Source organism: Schistocerca americana, chromosome 11, assembly GCF_021461395.2.
Source record: "Schistocerca americana isolate TAMUIC-IGC-003095 chromosome 11, iqSchAmer2.1, whole genome shotgun sequence".
Lineage (NCBI taxonomy): Eukaryota > Metazoa > Arthropoda > Insecta > Orthoptera > Acrididae > Schistocerca > Schistocerca americana.
The window spans coordinates 112,711,787-112,728,526 of record NC_060129.1 but is presented as its reverse complement, the minus strand read 5'-3'; the positions used below and the strand labels follow the sequence as shown (position 1 = coordinate 112,728,526).

Here is a 16,740-nt window from a genome sequence, read left to right as displayed (position 1 = left end):
TCTGCACGTCTTCATATGTTATAAACATGCTGTCGCTGGAGAAATCGAGCAGTTTGCAAATCTGACCTAAAACTTGGATTAGCGTACTCACACTTTCCCCAATAGGACTAGCTTTTATAGCATAGGAGTAAACGAATCTGTCACATTACGTATATTTTTTGTTGTATTACAAGGCTGTACACTTTATTCTATTATGTGAGCAGCACAAGAAATTAAGCTTCGAATTTAACCTACAGTACTCAGTTTACATATTACTTCATACTTAAAAACGCACGTTGTTAACATTTTACTTAAACCATGGAGGTAAAAATAAGAGGAGTTGTCATGACGTCACAAACTTGAAGCCAACCCAAGAGAAGGTCCGCCATGTTACCTACCCCAAAACATTCGCATTTGGTGGTTTGATTCCGTGTGGTCGTGAAGTGTTTTGATAAAAAAATGCCGGCTTGCGTCTCTTACGGGTGTACTAATCGTTCTGATTGTAGTCTAAAGTTTAAACAAATCACATTTCATTCGTAAGTGGACTTATTTAAGCGCTATTTTCTTATATATACTTGAAATTCTGATACGCTGTAAAGTTTTACTGTATGGTTTTATTTCTGTGATTTGACTTTAGATTTCCTATCAATCCAACGCGAAGAGCTCTTTGGGTGAACGCTTTGAGAAGGAAAGATTGGAAACCAACCAAGTACAGTAAAATATGTTCCCAGCATTTCCGGGAGGAAGATATTGATCGAACATCAGTTTCGTCAGTCCGCATTAGGGAAGATGCTGTGCAATCAATTTTTTCCGCTTATCCTGCTCACTTGCAAAAGGTTCGTGAAATGTAGCATATCAATATGGAATTCAGCTGCCATAAAATTACGGTTTAAAACCTCAATATCTGGAACTGCTTGTCTGGAGATTTCAATTGCAATAGTTATGCACGTGTAGTAACTGAAATGTGGAGATTGCAATGGAATTAACTGTATGTAATAAAAGTGTAGAATCTGTTCATATATATGTTAATTTCACTTTGTTATAGTATTACACGATATATTGTTGTTTGACTGTTTTCTGGCAAGATTACAAATCTTATTTCTGCTCTGCTGCTGTAGGTGTTAAACAAAAATTTATATTTAATTGCATTTTAACTGGCAGGCCATTCCTAGCAAAAAAAACAAGATTGCCAAATAACTTCAGACTGTGTCAGCTTAGCACTTTGACGCTGCAATCACTTCCTTGACTTCTACTGCACAATCATTTCCACTTTCGCAATTATATTTAACTTTCTTTCTGTAGCAGAAATTTCAAAAACATGCTCTGTCCCTAGCTGATCAATGAACTTTAAGCACCTGTGTTCAGTGTCTTCTCTACCATATATGCATGTCCCTTCATTATTCTTGATACTGCACACAAATCTGTTTGTGCACAAGATAATTATTATGTTCCTTTAATAAGTTTCTATGAGAATGTGACATTTTACATTTAACTTTGGAGTTTCTAGAGTGCTGTGAGGCAAGTTTGGTTTTTTTACATGTGACACATTTCAGTTGCAATGTTTTAGCTAAGTTTTTTGTTTTCATTTTTTTTAGAAAGAGCGGAAGAGACCACCACCAAAAGAAAGGCAGATGGCTACAAAAAGCACTGCAGATTTAGCCACCAAGACTGCAACTGAATCTGAAGTGTCTGTACTTGCTGCTGAGACCACAAAGTGTTCGAGTAGTAGACATGATGAAGCATCAGTTGTGGTAAAAAAACTCAAGAGGGATGTGAGTTTTTTATCATCAAAAAATGAAGAATACAAGAAAAAAATAAAAGTTCTTCAGCAGTCAAAACGACGTCTAAAAAATAAAGTGACATCTTTGAACAGTGTTATTAATGAACTTAGGAAAAATAATTTTATTGATGAAAGTGGCCTTACTGTCCTGGAAAGTATTCCTGGAATGCAGAAGGAGTTGTTGCAACGGCAAACTGCAAAAGCAAACTGTCAGAGTGTGCCTAGAACATACAGACCCGAACTACGATCATTTGCCTTAACCTTGCACTTTTACTCTCCAAGAGCATATAAGTATGTCAGAAATACTTTTAATACATGTCTACCACATCCTAGAACATTATCAAGGTGGTACCAGTGTGTGGGTGGGGCACCTGGATTTACTTCTGAAGCTTTTGCCATAATTAGGTCTAAAACATCAGGATCAGGTAACAGTATTCTCTGCAGCCTATTGGTTGATGAGATTGCAATTAGGCAACACATTGAGTTTGATGGTAGTCAGTATTATGGCTATGTTGATATGGGGTCCTCTATAGCCATGGATAGCTTACCTGTAGCTAAAGAGGCATTTGTACTGATGTTGTGCGCTATTAATGCCTCTTGGAAGCTACCAGTGGGATACTTTTTGACTTGTGGGATAACAGGGGAGCAGAAAGCTCAAATAATTCAACAATGTGTTAGCCTTGCCAGTGCCAGTGGTGTTCAGGTGGTCTCTTTGTCTTGTGATGGTTGTGCCACAAATTTATCCATGGCCAAATACTTGGGATGCAATCTTGTCCTTGATAATTTAAAGACAACATTTATTGTTGAAGGTACCACTTGTGAAGTGGCATTTTTGCTAGATCCTCCACATATGCTGAAATTAGTGAGAAATTCCTTAGGAGAGAAGAAACATTTCTGGGATGAGAAAGGTGGTGTAATTTCTTGGTACCTTTTTGAACTGCTTCATAAGATACAGGTAAAAGGAGGACTTCATTTAGGCAACAGCATTACAGGCTCTCATATAAATTTTTTACGCAACAAAATGAAAGTCAGATTAGCAGCTCAGCTGCTCAGCAACTCTGTGGCAGATGCAATGCAATATTGTTCTGATATGAAGATCCCTGGCTTTGACGATGCATCTGCAACTATACAATTTATCCGCATATTCAATAACCTTTTCGATGTGCTGAATTCGAGGAGCCTAATCCAGAATCAGTGGAAGAAGCCTCTGACAGTTCAGAACTTTAGAGTTGTGGAAGGATTTTTGTTGGATGCAGAGAAATACATCAAAACACTTTCAGTGTCTCCAGTGCCTCATAACATAAAACTTGTGGACTCCAACAGGAAGACGGGATTTGTTGGCTTTATTATTTGTATACACAGTGTTTTACACTTGTATGCGAAGCTAGTTGAGCCTCAATCTTCTGCAGCTTTGCTGAAATTCCTACCAATTTACAAGTGCTCTCAAGACCATTTAGAAATGTTTTTCAGTGCTATTCGTAGTCGTGGTGGGTGGAATAATAACCCAACTGCACGTCAGTTCATGTCTGCCTACAAAAGGCTATTAGTACACAATGAGATTCGTGAGTCTGAGAAAGGCAATTGTATAGCACTTGAAGATATCTCTATTCTGACTTACTGTGGCCAGAGTATTGAAGAACACATAAATCTCACCTCAACTCGCTCACAGTTAGTAGACATGGACAGCTATTTAGTGACTCATGACCATGACTATGTTGAAGCTGGTGTGTTTTTGTCTGAAGTGGCTGCCCATATTGTAGTGTACATTGCAGGGTTTGTCGTTCGCCACTTAGAAAGTACACTTCAGTGTGAACAATGCTTAACTGTGTTGCGAGGTGATGGCAGTCATACCTTATATTCCCTTATACATATGAAGAGTAGAGGTGGTTTAATTTCACCATCAAATGATGTTGTTGACATTTGCCTTTCTGCAGAAAAGACATTCAGAAAATACACTGCTGGAGATTGGGAAGTTCCAAAGAAGCACCTATATACTAAGTGTGTGTCAGAAATACTCACGACATTTCTGTACAGACCAATATTCAGTGACTTGACAGAACACATGAAGGATCAGCATCCATTAGATAATCATTTACTGCTGCTTATCAAGGCGATTGCCAAAAGGTATCTGCTGACACGGCAGAAACACTCTGCAAAATGTGCAACAGATGCACTGCATGCAAAAAAAGTTGAGATCAGCATACACAAAGCTGGTGCTTTTTAAGGGTCAGTGAATTTGAAAGTTCTCTCTCAATGGAGCATTTTTTTTCTGCATGTTGTTAATACACCATAAATAATGGTAAAATGCTGTTCATCATTAGGTATAATACCCTGTTCCTTAAATGTTTCTTTCGTTTCTATTTAAACTATTTCCCAGGTATGTTTTAAAATTTTCAATACTGTGTGTTATCCAAGATTTGTGTGTCTATGCCCAGATGAGTTGACTTTGACTAATATTTTTGGAAAACACTTTCAAAATTTGTCAGTGAGTCAGATCTTGTAGACTACCAGTTGCATCAATCAAACACTTCTTACTTGGAATTGAAAATGTTAATCAAAGAACTGTGTAACTTTGTCAAGTACAAGTGATTAAAATTGGCAGCATGTTGGCACAGAATGTCACGCAATTGAAATGCGAATTTTGAAACTGGAGAATTCTCTCTTAGAGCAATATTGTGTAAAATATTGCTTTTCTTCTTCATATTGAATTGCATTCATCAAATTTGTCTCATTTCAGTTTAGTCTGTAAAAAGTAAATTCTTAACTGCTTATGTATATTTTGCCATGTCAGCATTTGTCCACTCATTATAGAGAAAAATAAATTATTTTTCATACTTGTGTTCACTAATGTGTTGTATTGAAAATGTCAAATATACTAAATGTTATCTGGGTGATGGATGGATGAAAGAATGAATAAATAAAAGTAATTGCATGGGATATTAATATTGTTACTGACTTATTTGCTGTAACTGTGTGTACTCTAAAACCCTCAAAATGGAATTTAAAATTAATTGAAAGGAGGTGAGCAATACACTTGGTTTTCATTGTTTCGTTATTCCCAAGTAACTGAGAAGTCCTGGCAAAAAATATACTTGAAATGGGGACTTATGTTTTGAAATGCAATAATTTAATATAAAGATGTAACTATATGTAGTTAACTAAATTTCAGGTAAGATGTGTGGAACCCCTGTTACTGTTGTTAAATTATAAGTACTTAAAGGGTTACATATGTGTTAAAGCAAAGTTCCATATCTAAGTCCAGGCTATTTAGATCAATACATTAATCACTCTGCTGTCGTGTTACCCTGTAAATTGCTGTTATTTGCCACACTGAATGTCACTTGGTAGGTACAAATTAAAAACAAAGCACACGTGTAAACTACAATGGGCCTGACAATTTTAAATTCAGTTCTTTTCCTTCATAATTTAACGAATCTTTCACACTATTGACATGACAGCTGGCTTGTTTATACCATCCCTGTATATGTCTATGGGACACCAAAGGAAATAAGGTAAGTTTCTTGCAAACTTGAACATTTAAAATATGCATTTGACTTGAAAATTCGACGAATACAAATCGGTGCCTCTAAACTATCAATCATTGCTTTTGGCGTTCTGGCTTTATCAATAATCGACACAAACACAATGAAAGTGAATAGAAATGGATTACGAAAGCACGTTTTTCATATCACATACTTCTCTTCTCGGTTATTTGAAGTGTATAAACAAAACGGAATTACAGTACTGAGGCCAGATGCGTCGTATTTTCGTGTCGTATTACTGTATCGAATACGCATTTAAGACAAGAAAAACGATGGACGTTGCGTTCCTTATGCTGTGTTGTTCACTTTGAACTGTGTAACATTTACTATATAACACAAATATCGTGTGCACAAGACAGAAATGACGAATAAGGAGCAATTGTAAACACTCGTCTGCTAATGTTTTGGGGGATCCAAGATGGCGGCAGGCCCCGCCCACTGGCTTCAAAACAACGTACAGCGTAAGTCTGTAGTGCCATCTCCCCTTATTCTACCTCCATGACTTAAACAGTGCTTTGGCGAAGTTCCGCGTACTTTCTGTCGCAGCTGCGAAGATATTTCTAATAGCGACCGATAACCTACAAACATATAATATGAAACACTAATAATCGTTCGAACATCAACTAAAATGTACCCGGAGTTAATAAGCTAAGGTTATGACACGATTCATACGACATTCCTGCTATTTCACACTACTCGCAGTTGTACTGATAACTAAACTCATGGATTCCAATTATGTCGTTATTTAACTGTCGGAGTATTCGGTATTCGCTGGCGAAAAATAACTTGGCAGTTATTAATAACGGTTAACGATAACGGTTATCAAAGAATAACTGGAACTGTGATAACGGTTACTCCAGAATAACCGTTTGGCCCACCTCTACTTTCTCGCTAAAATTGATGTATTGCATAGGAAAACAGTGCAAGGTCACCGAATTTCTGTTTATTTTGAAGGGACGAATTACATATCCGACCCTTCCAAAAATTGAAAAGACGGGAAAATAAACTGGTCAATAACAACCAATGAAGTTGCAATATTTAACCTATAAAAAATACCTTACCAAGAAATTTTGTGGGTATGAAATATATTCTTCACAGACAAACCAAAGACGTGGGTGGTTATTGCTATTTTATTAGCAGTATAGAAATAAATACTTGATGCAACTACGGAATTGTTTGTTACTCTCGATATTTTCATGCTGAACACGTAACGTAAAATGAGCAGCGCTTGAATGCTGTGGTGGGCAGGAAATCGCGTATCTGTTAGAAATCACAGTGACTGAGAAGTCACAGATATCACAGTAGCAACTTTACAGAATCTAACTGTGATTTCAGTCACAGTTAGCAGTCGCAAATAGTATTTCACATTCAAAGACGTGAGCCATCTATTGGTCGAATTTAGCACTGCTTTCTGCGATTTCCGTGACTACTCGCAACTAAGAGTCGCAAGTAGCAACTAGAAAGCGCGGTTAACAGTGCCATCTGTGGGTCAAAGTTCGTACTACGCCCATCTCTGCGGTACGCTATGGAGTCTAACTCCGATTTCCGTGACAAGTCGCAACTAAGAGTCGCAAGTAGCAACTAAAAAGCGCAGTTAGCACTGCCATCTGTTGAGCAAAGTTCATACTACGCTATTCGCTACCGAGTCAAACTGCGATTTCTGTGACAAATCGCAACTAAGAGTCGCAAGTAGCAACTAAAAAGCGCAGTTAACATACTTTTCCTAGTGTCATCTGTTGACCGACGTACGTACTTCGTAATGAGAGCCTTGTGCCTCACGAGATCGATGTGCTGTGTGTGCATATGAAGGGCTTATTTCAGTAGTGGTAAAAGTCCATTTTTGTTAATTTTGAGATATAGAGTCGTAAAGTTAAATGAGCGCTGAAAAATCTGCAGTTGAGATACCAGAAATATTCAAGCATATGGCTTCTTGCTAGAGATGAACCTTTATTTATGTTTGTTTGGATCACTAATTTCAGAAGCATTATAGACAGAAAAGTGGAGGTAATGGACCACTATTGAAATAAGCCCTTCATATTATATGACGACATGCACATTCAGCATCAGTTATGGTTGGTCATATACTGCTGTGACTCTGAATGTATTATATTAATAAGAAGCAACATTGCCTTTTTCTCCTGAAAATATCAAGTAACGTAACAAATGTGTTTGATTCTGCTTCCAATATGACAGTTTTGGTTAATACTCCACATGCCTACAGGACTTTGCAATGTTAACACAGCAGAACTCAGACATCTGTATAAGTGTAGAGAAATGAAAACAGTCATATGAATGCCTCACTTTTGTTCCGACACAGTTCAAGACTCGGGAGAAAAGTTTAACACCTGGTGTTCTACATGGCAACTTCACACACAAGAACTTTTTGCCGACACTACTACCACCTACATAAGTAAGCTTTTCCTGTGTCACTTTCAAGTAATGCACTTAAGCTATTCCTGATTTAACTGGAAGATCTGTACTTCCCCACTTTCATAACAACAGCCTCAAAATGCATATTGTAGACTTCGGGATATGTTACAGGTCAGTGTCACACCAAGATTTTGGAGAAAGGGGGGGGGGGGGGGGGGGCACGTCTGTATCCAACAAGTGTTTACCAATAAATAAGTGGCGGAAAATTACGGGTATAGGACGGATTAACATGTGGAAAATGAGATTTTTATTATTCACTCAATGTATTTAACATTTATTATTCCTTTAAAATCGCACAACAACTTCAATAAAACACTTTAATCAGTCACACACTTATTTCATAATTATTTCACTTTTAAACTGCAAATCCTCTAAGAGCTGTCTTGAATCTTCACGAGTCTCTCTCAACAGCCTTGATGTGGATAGATATGTACAGCAACCAGTAATCAGTCAGAACTGCGTCTGCAAAAACACAAGGATTATTAAACAATTTTTGCTGTCACTAATTACTAGCAATATAATTGACAGAGTAGATTGCTAATATTTGCTATATCACATTTGCTAATATTTGCTATATCACATTCGCAAGAACGATCTCACTGAAGTAATTAAGTCCATCAAAACGCTTAGAAACTAACCTCTCGTCTGACGAAAACGGTCTAAAGACTGGCAATTTCTTCGGCTCTGTTGACAATGATATTTTGAATTATCTCTTCACTGAGTGACTGAAATGTAGTTCAGGTACCTATGAACATAACAATATGTTAGAATTCATTTTCTAAACACGAACTATTACGGTACTGTGCGGCTACTTACATATTAATTACACTATTAATATTTTCACAGTTGTTTCTTTAATACAAAATTAAAGCCAACGGAAGAATAAACGTAAAACATACTTACCAATGACAGGTTTGTTGAGATGCAATTTTCTGTGTGGACAGATGTAACTCTTTCATACGGTGGTACGTCGCAGAAATCGCAGGAGTCACAGAAATCGCAGAAGTAGCAGAAGTCGCAGAAATCGCGGAAGTAGCAGTGGCGGAGGGATACGCGACTTAGGTTCCTTAACTGCGACTCTTAACTGCGACAAATCACAGTTAAGAATAACAGATACTGAAAAGTAGCATTCACAGAAATCACTGATATCGGAAAATCGCAGTTTAGCCCGGACCTGTCGGACCCTCAACGATCTCTTGCCGGCACGCGCTACAGCCATCTATCGGTAGGTCCGGTAGTTGAGCATCCCTCATTTAGACGCCTGTCCATTTCTGGTTGGACTCACGTGAGACGTAGCTCGTAGCTGATTTCAGTTGTTACCGTCGACCATGTGCAGCAGCAACAGTAATGTTTTTTCTGGGGACGAGGTGATGCAAAGTAAGATTATTTGTTAATTAGTTGTAAAAAGTGTATGTTAATTATGGGTGAGAATATAGAAACTCTATTGTATAATTGTTATTTTCAGACTACGATCTAGGTCGGAAAGATTTCGTGTATATGAAGGAAATGGACGAAATCTTCGAAAATAAGACCAACATTTACCCGGAGATTTTGCTTGATGGCGCAAGTAAGTTACATTCGATACTTCGTACAGTCGTCACGTGAACTTCAAGAGACTTGGTTTATAACGATTTTTGATGTACATTAACGCAGTGCTTTATTTTCTTTAGACGTTGTGGCGGAGGCAGCGACCACCAACCAACCAAGCGACCAGGCTGCTCCAGGTCCATCGGGATACTCGACGAAGGTTAGTTTTTCCTAATTCTCACTCTGACTTTGGAAAGTTTAATTCTTTGAGCGAAATATGCCTACTGCATGCTGAGACTGCATTTTATGACTTTCATAACAAAGCTACTAAAGTATCTTGAAGTGCTTTGCATGGAGTATTTTCCAAGCAAGTGATATCTGATAGTTTCATTCGTACTGTACTAGCTGTTAATTACTAAATGCTAAGAGTCCACGTGGGTGTGAGCATTGCAGTTTCACAGATTTTTGTTGTATATGACCTTCCTATTTTTTGTATCCTTCAATTTATGGTTTATGTGCGTAAGTAATTTTTCAATTCATCCTCCAAGGTAACTGGAGGTATCAATTTTGTTTTACAAATATCTGTAAATATCAAATGGTTTGATTCATATTTGCAACATCGCGGTCCGAAGTTATGCATTTTGTCAGGTCTCTCAGTGAATATTGTGGGAGTATACTGGATGTTGTGTGTGAACGTTTTTCGTTTTCAATGCATTCGTTGTTAATTTCATTCAAATTTCTTTATATGTTAGTAATCTTCCAAGCAAATATGACCACAGTTTGATTTGTACACTATTAATGGCAATAATTTAATTGGTTAGAGGCACTGTAGTTTTCATTCCTTAATATGCGTGTTACCCTCTTTAAGTATTGCAGACATCTCTAATCTACCCTTATTCCTTCTGGAGGTATTTGCATTAAACTGGTTTATTAGTTATACGAAAATTTTTTTCAGTAACAAAATTTGTGCCTAAAAGCATTGCTATTTGACTGTGTTCATTCTCTCTATCCAAGCAAATCTGATTTTACTCTGTATTTTTTAGTGTCTTCTTTCCTGTACTAAATTATTTTCATTGCTGGGTAAGTGCTAACATTACTATGATGTAATACTTCTCTATGCCATACTTATGCATGAGCATTTTAGCAATTTTGGTGCATGAGCATGTAAGCAATTTTTGTGCCTGTTAATATTTAAGGACTCTGCAAGTACATCCACCCATCCTCACAAGAAGCTTAAACTGAAGAGTCGCACAGTAAGAGATTTCCAAGAAGAGAGGATCAATTATTTACAGGAGAGGCTTGAGATGGAGCGGGAAAGACAGAAAAAGAGAGACGAGAGGGAGAAAGAGAGGCTCCAGTTGAAACGGGAAAGCTTGGAACTGAAACGTGAATGGATGGAAGTTAATCGTTCTTTGCTGAATGCAACGTTGGAGCATAATATGCTCCTCAGGAAGTATTTTGAGGCTCGGATGAGTTCTCTTACAAAATTTCATTTTTAAATCTTTTCTTTATATTATGCCCTTTCAATTTTTATAATTGATGTATCACAAATATTGCTAAATATATCTTGAACTCTCTGCTAGATACCTAAACTTTAAATAGTGGTTTGTTAGTGATAAGTGTTGGAATTTGATAGGTATTTACCACTTGCTCTATTGCTGATAAAATGCATGGCAGAGGGTGTGTGCCATTTATTAGATTTTCCCATTATGTTCATGTAGAAGTGCCTCTGTGTGAGCTGTATTCGGTCTAATCTAGTCTCGATCCCTACAGGAGTTATGTGTAGAAGACTAGTACAGTCATTTAAAGCTGGTTCTTAAATCTTTGTGAGTAGGCTTTCTTGGGACACTGTGACTGTTTGTCTACCAGTTCATTTAAAGCATCTGTGACACTTTCATGAATCCACCATGTGACCATTTGTTCAGTCTGTATATTCAATATCTCTTTGTTTGGTTATGAGTCTCTCACACTTAAGCAATAGTCTAGGGATGGTGGCAAAAGTGATTTATAAGCAATCTTCTTTGTAGACTGATTGCATTTCCCTTGTATTCTACAAATAAACCAAAATCTGATTTTTTTTAAATGTCTGTCCTCAAATAGATACTTCGATCAGTTCGGGACTGTGTGGCAAGTCATTCTTTCATTGCTCTATTTTTCCTCCAGTATTTTCTCATCGTGTCTTCCCTTCAGAACAGCTCACACTGATCAATGCTTCTGCGTTTGGAATCCTAAATCTGAAACCTTACAGGGGGTGGGGGGAGAGCTACTTTCATTTGTAATTAACTGCTAAGATATTGCTTGTTCATTTGTTCCCACATATCTGGAGATAAATTTCTTAGGCTGTTTTCATTTGTCCTGTTTAACTAAAAAAAAAATTCATTTACTCATTTTTATATTGTCATTTGTTTTAATGCTTTGCATGTTATTGGCCCTAAGAAATTTTAGTCACGCAGTTTCTTCATAGTTTTGTTATATTACAATTAACTGCTAGGCATTAATTTATAGGTCATTCATAGTGAAGCACAGTTGTTTTAACCCTTGTAAAATTAACTTTGCATTCATTCTGTTCTATTTTGTGTATAAATTTGATATTTTTCTAATTAATTTATTGAAATATCTTCAGAGTTAATTGAACTTTCACCTATTTGACCATCATTAAGTTTTCGATGTAAATTAGCTTTTATTTTCAGAGGTTGTTCTGTGGGATTCAGTGGTTACTGATCAGAGATTTCTAAATATAGTACAGCAGAATTAGGTGCAAATGCGAGGTAATTTAAAGTTCATTATCTTCCCATCCAGATAATCCATGAGACTGATTTATAGCTCCATGACTAATATGCAAATCCCAAACAAGTGCCTGGCAGCTAGTTCATTGAACCACTTCCTCTCCTGTTCCACTCGAAGCAAGTGGGGAAAAATTAACTTCAGTCAATTTGTGTGTGTTCAGATTTATCGTTTTCATTTCTGTGTTGTTGCACATATTTTCACATTTACAGGAGAAAGCTGTCATTTCATGACATCCTCATACCACAAAGTACCTTTAATTATTGCCACGCAAACTTGCATATGACACCTCTCTATTTTGTAATACAAAATGAGCTGCCTTTAAACCTTTTTGTGGTCTTCAGTCATAAGAATCCCATACTGTGAAGCAGTTCTGTGGCAGAGGATGGACAAGTGTACTGTAAGCAACCTCTTTTGTGGTGCTGTTAAATCTTCAGTGTCCTGCAAATCGGATACAGTCTCTCGTTTCCCTCCCCAACATTTTCTCTGTGATCATTAGCTACAATGTTAGGAAGAGTGCCTGGGACTCAGTTTGGTCATCTTTCCATATGTTTATTATTAAGTACCTAGGACATGTCACCCATAAACTAACTTACATGACTAATTACACTGTTATGGATTTAAATTTACTCACACCAAAATTAGTTGATGCAGTAGTTGTTTGAGTTTATTATAAATGATTTTACGAACCACATATGCCGTATTGTGTTAATCATTTCTTCAAATCGCATGCTTTGTCCTGTTTCCTTACTAAAGTCCTTATGAGCTCAACATCTTGTCATGCAAATGATAGGGTGTTGGCTCATTGTTTTTACAGGTTGAAGCTGAGGGCATCAGATGTCGCGTCTGTGGAGAGCAACGGAGGAGTAGTGATTATAAACTGTAATTTTGAACTGTGCATTTGGTGATTATAGTTTCAGTGTAATTGTGACTTGTCTTTGTGTTTGTAGTTAAATTGTAATTGGGAACTGTGCATTTGAGTATATTATAAATTTTAATTGTATATTGTAACATCCCACCCTCCTCTGCCATCCTGATCTGGGTCTTCCATGGTTTCCCCAGATAGTGTCAGGTGAATGCCAGGATGGGTCCCTAAGTCCATGGCAGTTGTTCCAATACCCTTTGTATGCTTATTTATAATATTGGAACAATTAAAGTGTTAAAAAAAATGAGACTCAGCTTTTTTAATTCCTGTCATTTACCACCACTCAGTGACCTCATTTTATGCTTATAATCAGTATATTTTACAAATCAATGTTAAATGCCTATTTGCATTTGTTTTCCTGGTTTGACAATCAGTTAAACATTTTCTCAAAAGTAGTGTGCAACTTGTTTGGACCATATAAGGAGTGTAACTGATCAGACTGCAACTTGTACCAAACCAAACTCTAGATACCACACCTGCCAAATGACAAACTTTCGGCACTTGACGACTGAAGTGAAGCTTTATATTTACTGTAAATTTGTTTTTTGGTTGACAGTTGACTCTTGAGGATTGATACTGCGAAGTAGAAAAGTATTTTGGCCAGATTAAAATTCCAAAGGTCTCAGGTTCAGTCCCCAGTCCATTGTAAACTGTAAGGCCTCTTGTCTGTTCAGATGTTGGAGGAAGGCAATGGCATGTCACAAACATTACCATGCCAAGTATAGTATAGTTGTATCCAAAACAATATTCAGATTGACAATTGCTGTTCAGCTAAATGAAGATGTTTAGCAACTGTTCCTGCACATTTTTTGTCTTGTTTCCTAGATGGGTACTATGTGCACACAATGCCTGGGCATCACTTTTGAATCTAGGGCAGTTCCACGAGTCTGGCTTTATTTTATCACTTTGATGATAAAGATCTCGAACCATTATACAACAATTTTACTCTATTTCATACATAAACATAATTTTTGTAATAATGTATTACATTGGTCTCATAACACAATAATTCAGCACACCTATTTCCAGAAAAATTGTTATGGAGAGGAATTAATGGGAAACAAAATGATATAGAAGATACATGCCTTAAATATTTTACTAACTAGATTTTAAAAATGTAATTTTGGGGGATTCTTTTGCAGTAAACTACAAAGGAAGTTGTTAATATGAAGGCTATATTTTAATGGCCTAGGCAATCTATCTCAAATTGCAGCACAGCCAACATATACTGAATTGTGTGCAATCTCATAAGAGTCAAGGAATGTAAGTCACTCTGTTATAATTTTGTCATTCTGGTACTCCATTTCCATCATTCTATTAGAAAATATTGTTAAAACATACTTCTTGTAACTGCCATGAGGCTTCTATTTATCTCTTGAATCTGTATTCGCATTTCTATTTTCCATAGGAAAGCAACATTTAGGGTTTTCGAGTAATAGGAGACAGCAATAAAAACGTCAGCCTGGGGACCTTAACAATTAAATAGTTGAATAACAGCTATTGAAATGTATTGGCTCAAGAAAGAGTTCTTCATAGTTGTTACTATATGCCTTTCCAACGCTTTAAATAAAATAGTTTTCAAGGGTAACTAGAAGATGAAAATTTAGGTGAGGTAACGTTTGTTCAGTTCCAGCACTTCTCAAAACAAGAAAGAAGCTTTGAAGTAAATGTATTTTTTAACAGAACTGGTAATCGCATGGTTTGTCATGGAACAGTCCTCTTAACATTTATAAGGCAGGGTAGGTAGTACTGTACCTTGTTGCTGACAAGTGGTTAAAAAAATAGTTTTGCATCAGTCACATATGTTATGTAGCACCATTGAAAGTGAATTGCCTTTGAGAATCCCACACTCACATGAGTGAGCCCAGTTAATGTTTAAGTTGTAGGACAGTTCTTTCTACCAGTTTAATATTTGCATGTCGTGTGAAGTGTTGAGCATCAAATGTTGACCTGCAATGGATGTAGTGGCAGTAGACTGGCTATGATGAATGTCACACAAATCTTGGATGGAATGGGTACTATAAATTGAGAGAAAAGTTAATCATTCTCCAACTAACCTCAAGGGAATTACATGGATTGAAAATGTAGTTAAAATGATATATGTGAAAGATTAAGATGTAGGGCTGCTGCACCTTTACAAAACCACCAGGAGGTATTTGACTTCTATGTATTGTCATCCACATGGAAAGAGTTGCTATTCTGCAGTACCAGGTATGGGTTCACAATCTCAACATCTCAAACATCATGTATTCATGAGTGCACCACTGTAGTGTATATTTCAGAGTAGATGTGTGAAATTTCGGTACTCAAGCTAATTTTATTGCATCCTGTCTAAGACAAAAATGTAAAATAAGGGAAAAGCTATTGGCTTAAAATACTTCATATAGTTAAATACAGTGCCATCCCTACAGACAACTGACATGACACACTGAATGTAGATTTACTTGCAGGAACCAAATGTTTGTATTTAAAGCCGTGTTTGGGCATTTCAGCAGCCTTGGGATTGTACTGGTATGTTAATGCTGAAAATTTACCTACTTCTGTTGTGAGATGTGTAAATTTTACAGTAACTTTTCCCTCATGTGTTACTGATTTGTTATTGCACTAAACGTATCAAAAAGGTGTAAACCTATTATGATCCAACACACACACACACACACACACACACACACACACACACACACACACACACACACTAATAGATGTCTAACACATTTCTATACTTCTGATATTCTTTACCTGTTTTACAGCTAAGTTCAGAAACGGATACCAGGACTGATTTGGATTAGTACCAATTTGGAGAGTGAATACATTACAATGTTGTAAAATCGAAAATGTGGACCACACACCAAGAGTTGACTTATCACAAATGTGCTGCTATTGTCCCTGTGTGCTATGAACAGCTTTGTTGTTATTGTCATTATGCAGAGTAAACACTGTGAAGCCAAGAAACTGCAACTGGCTATTCATATTCTACTTTAGCAATGAATGTAGCCATGTGGCGAGTTAACAATGACACTTAAGAAAAAATGCAAATCTTACTCTATAATATTAATGTAGATAGTGTCATCTCTAGCCATAAATAAATATGTGAAGCATTCAATAACCATCACTGCAACAGCCCCCTACTCCATTGATCAGACACAAAGTTATCACCAGGGACACTTGCTCGATCCAGTCTCACTAGCTGATATCTTCAGTATTATAAAACTAAAAACAAATTCTCATATGGTTTTGATGGCAAATGATAATCTGTCCAGAGAAGTGGATCAAAGCACCAAAATGCTTTGCACATTCACACTCATATTTCATTCAATTTTGAGGCATCTCAGATCAAGAAATGATCTGTATATAAAGAACAGAGCAGTGTAAGGCACATGGTAGTTTTACATAACCAAGTGACGAAAAACAAGGGGACAGACAAAAATTCAGAGAAAGTAAAAAGCTTCAAGAAATTCTATATAACTAAATAATTAGTGAATGAGTAAAATGAGTGTCCTGTAAGTGCTTATTACAGTAGTGTATTATTTATTAACATAAAATTAAGAACGACATTCAGATTCCAACAGCTGTTCACTACATTCTTTGTAAAGAAAATCAATGAAAGTGCTTGGGCTTCCGTGGCCAGCCAGTGAACATAAAAGCTTTCTGGGTATGGTATGGCGTCATAATGTACAAAAGTACTGCTGCTGGAGAATAACCAACGTGTTGGCCATGGTTGCAGCAGCCTTCTTATGATGGTGTACCATATCCAGAAAACTTATGTCTAATAC

The 16,740-nt window shown here is 36.8% G+C and overlaps 1 protein-coding gene across 6 annotated transcripts; it reads left to right on the top strand.

Annotated features, from left to right (window-relative positions):
• The first annotated feature begins 8,949 nt into the window (after positions 1 to 8,949).
• Positions 8,950 to 13,214, top strand: LOC124553738. Of its 6 annotated transcripts, none has more exons than XM_047127673.1 (5): positions 8,950 to 9,108; positions 9,197 to 9,298; positions 9,402 to 9,478; positions 10,302 to 10,338; positions 12,860 to 13,214. In XM_047127673.1, the coding sequence occupies exons 1-5, from the start codon at positions 9,060 to 9,062 to the stop codon at positions 12,862 to 12,864; spliced, it is 270 nt and encodes an 89-aa protein (XP_046983629.1). In that variant the 5' UTR covers positions 8,950 to 9,059; the 3' UTR covers positions 12,865 to 13,214. The 6 variants fall into 6 exon arrangements, with proteins under 6 accessions (XP_046983629.1, XP_046983626.1, XP_046983627.1 ...); XM_047127670.1 differs by having other exon boundaries at positions 12,799 to 13,214; XM_047127671.1 differs by having other exon boundaries at positions 10,455 to 13,214.
• The last annotated feature ends 3,526 nt before the right edge of the window (positions 13,215 to 16,740 follow it).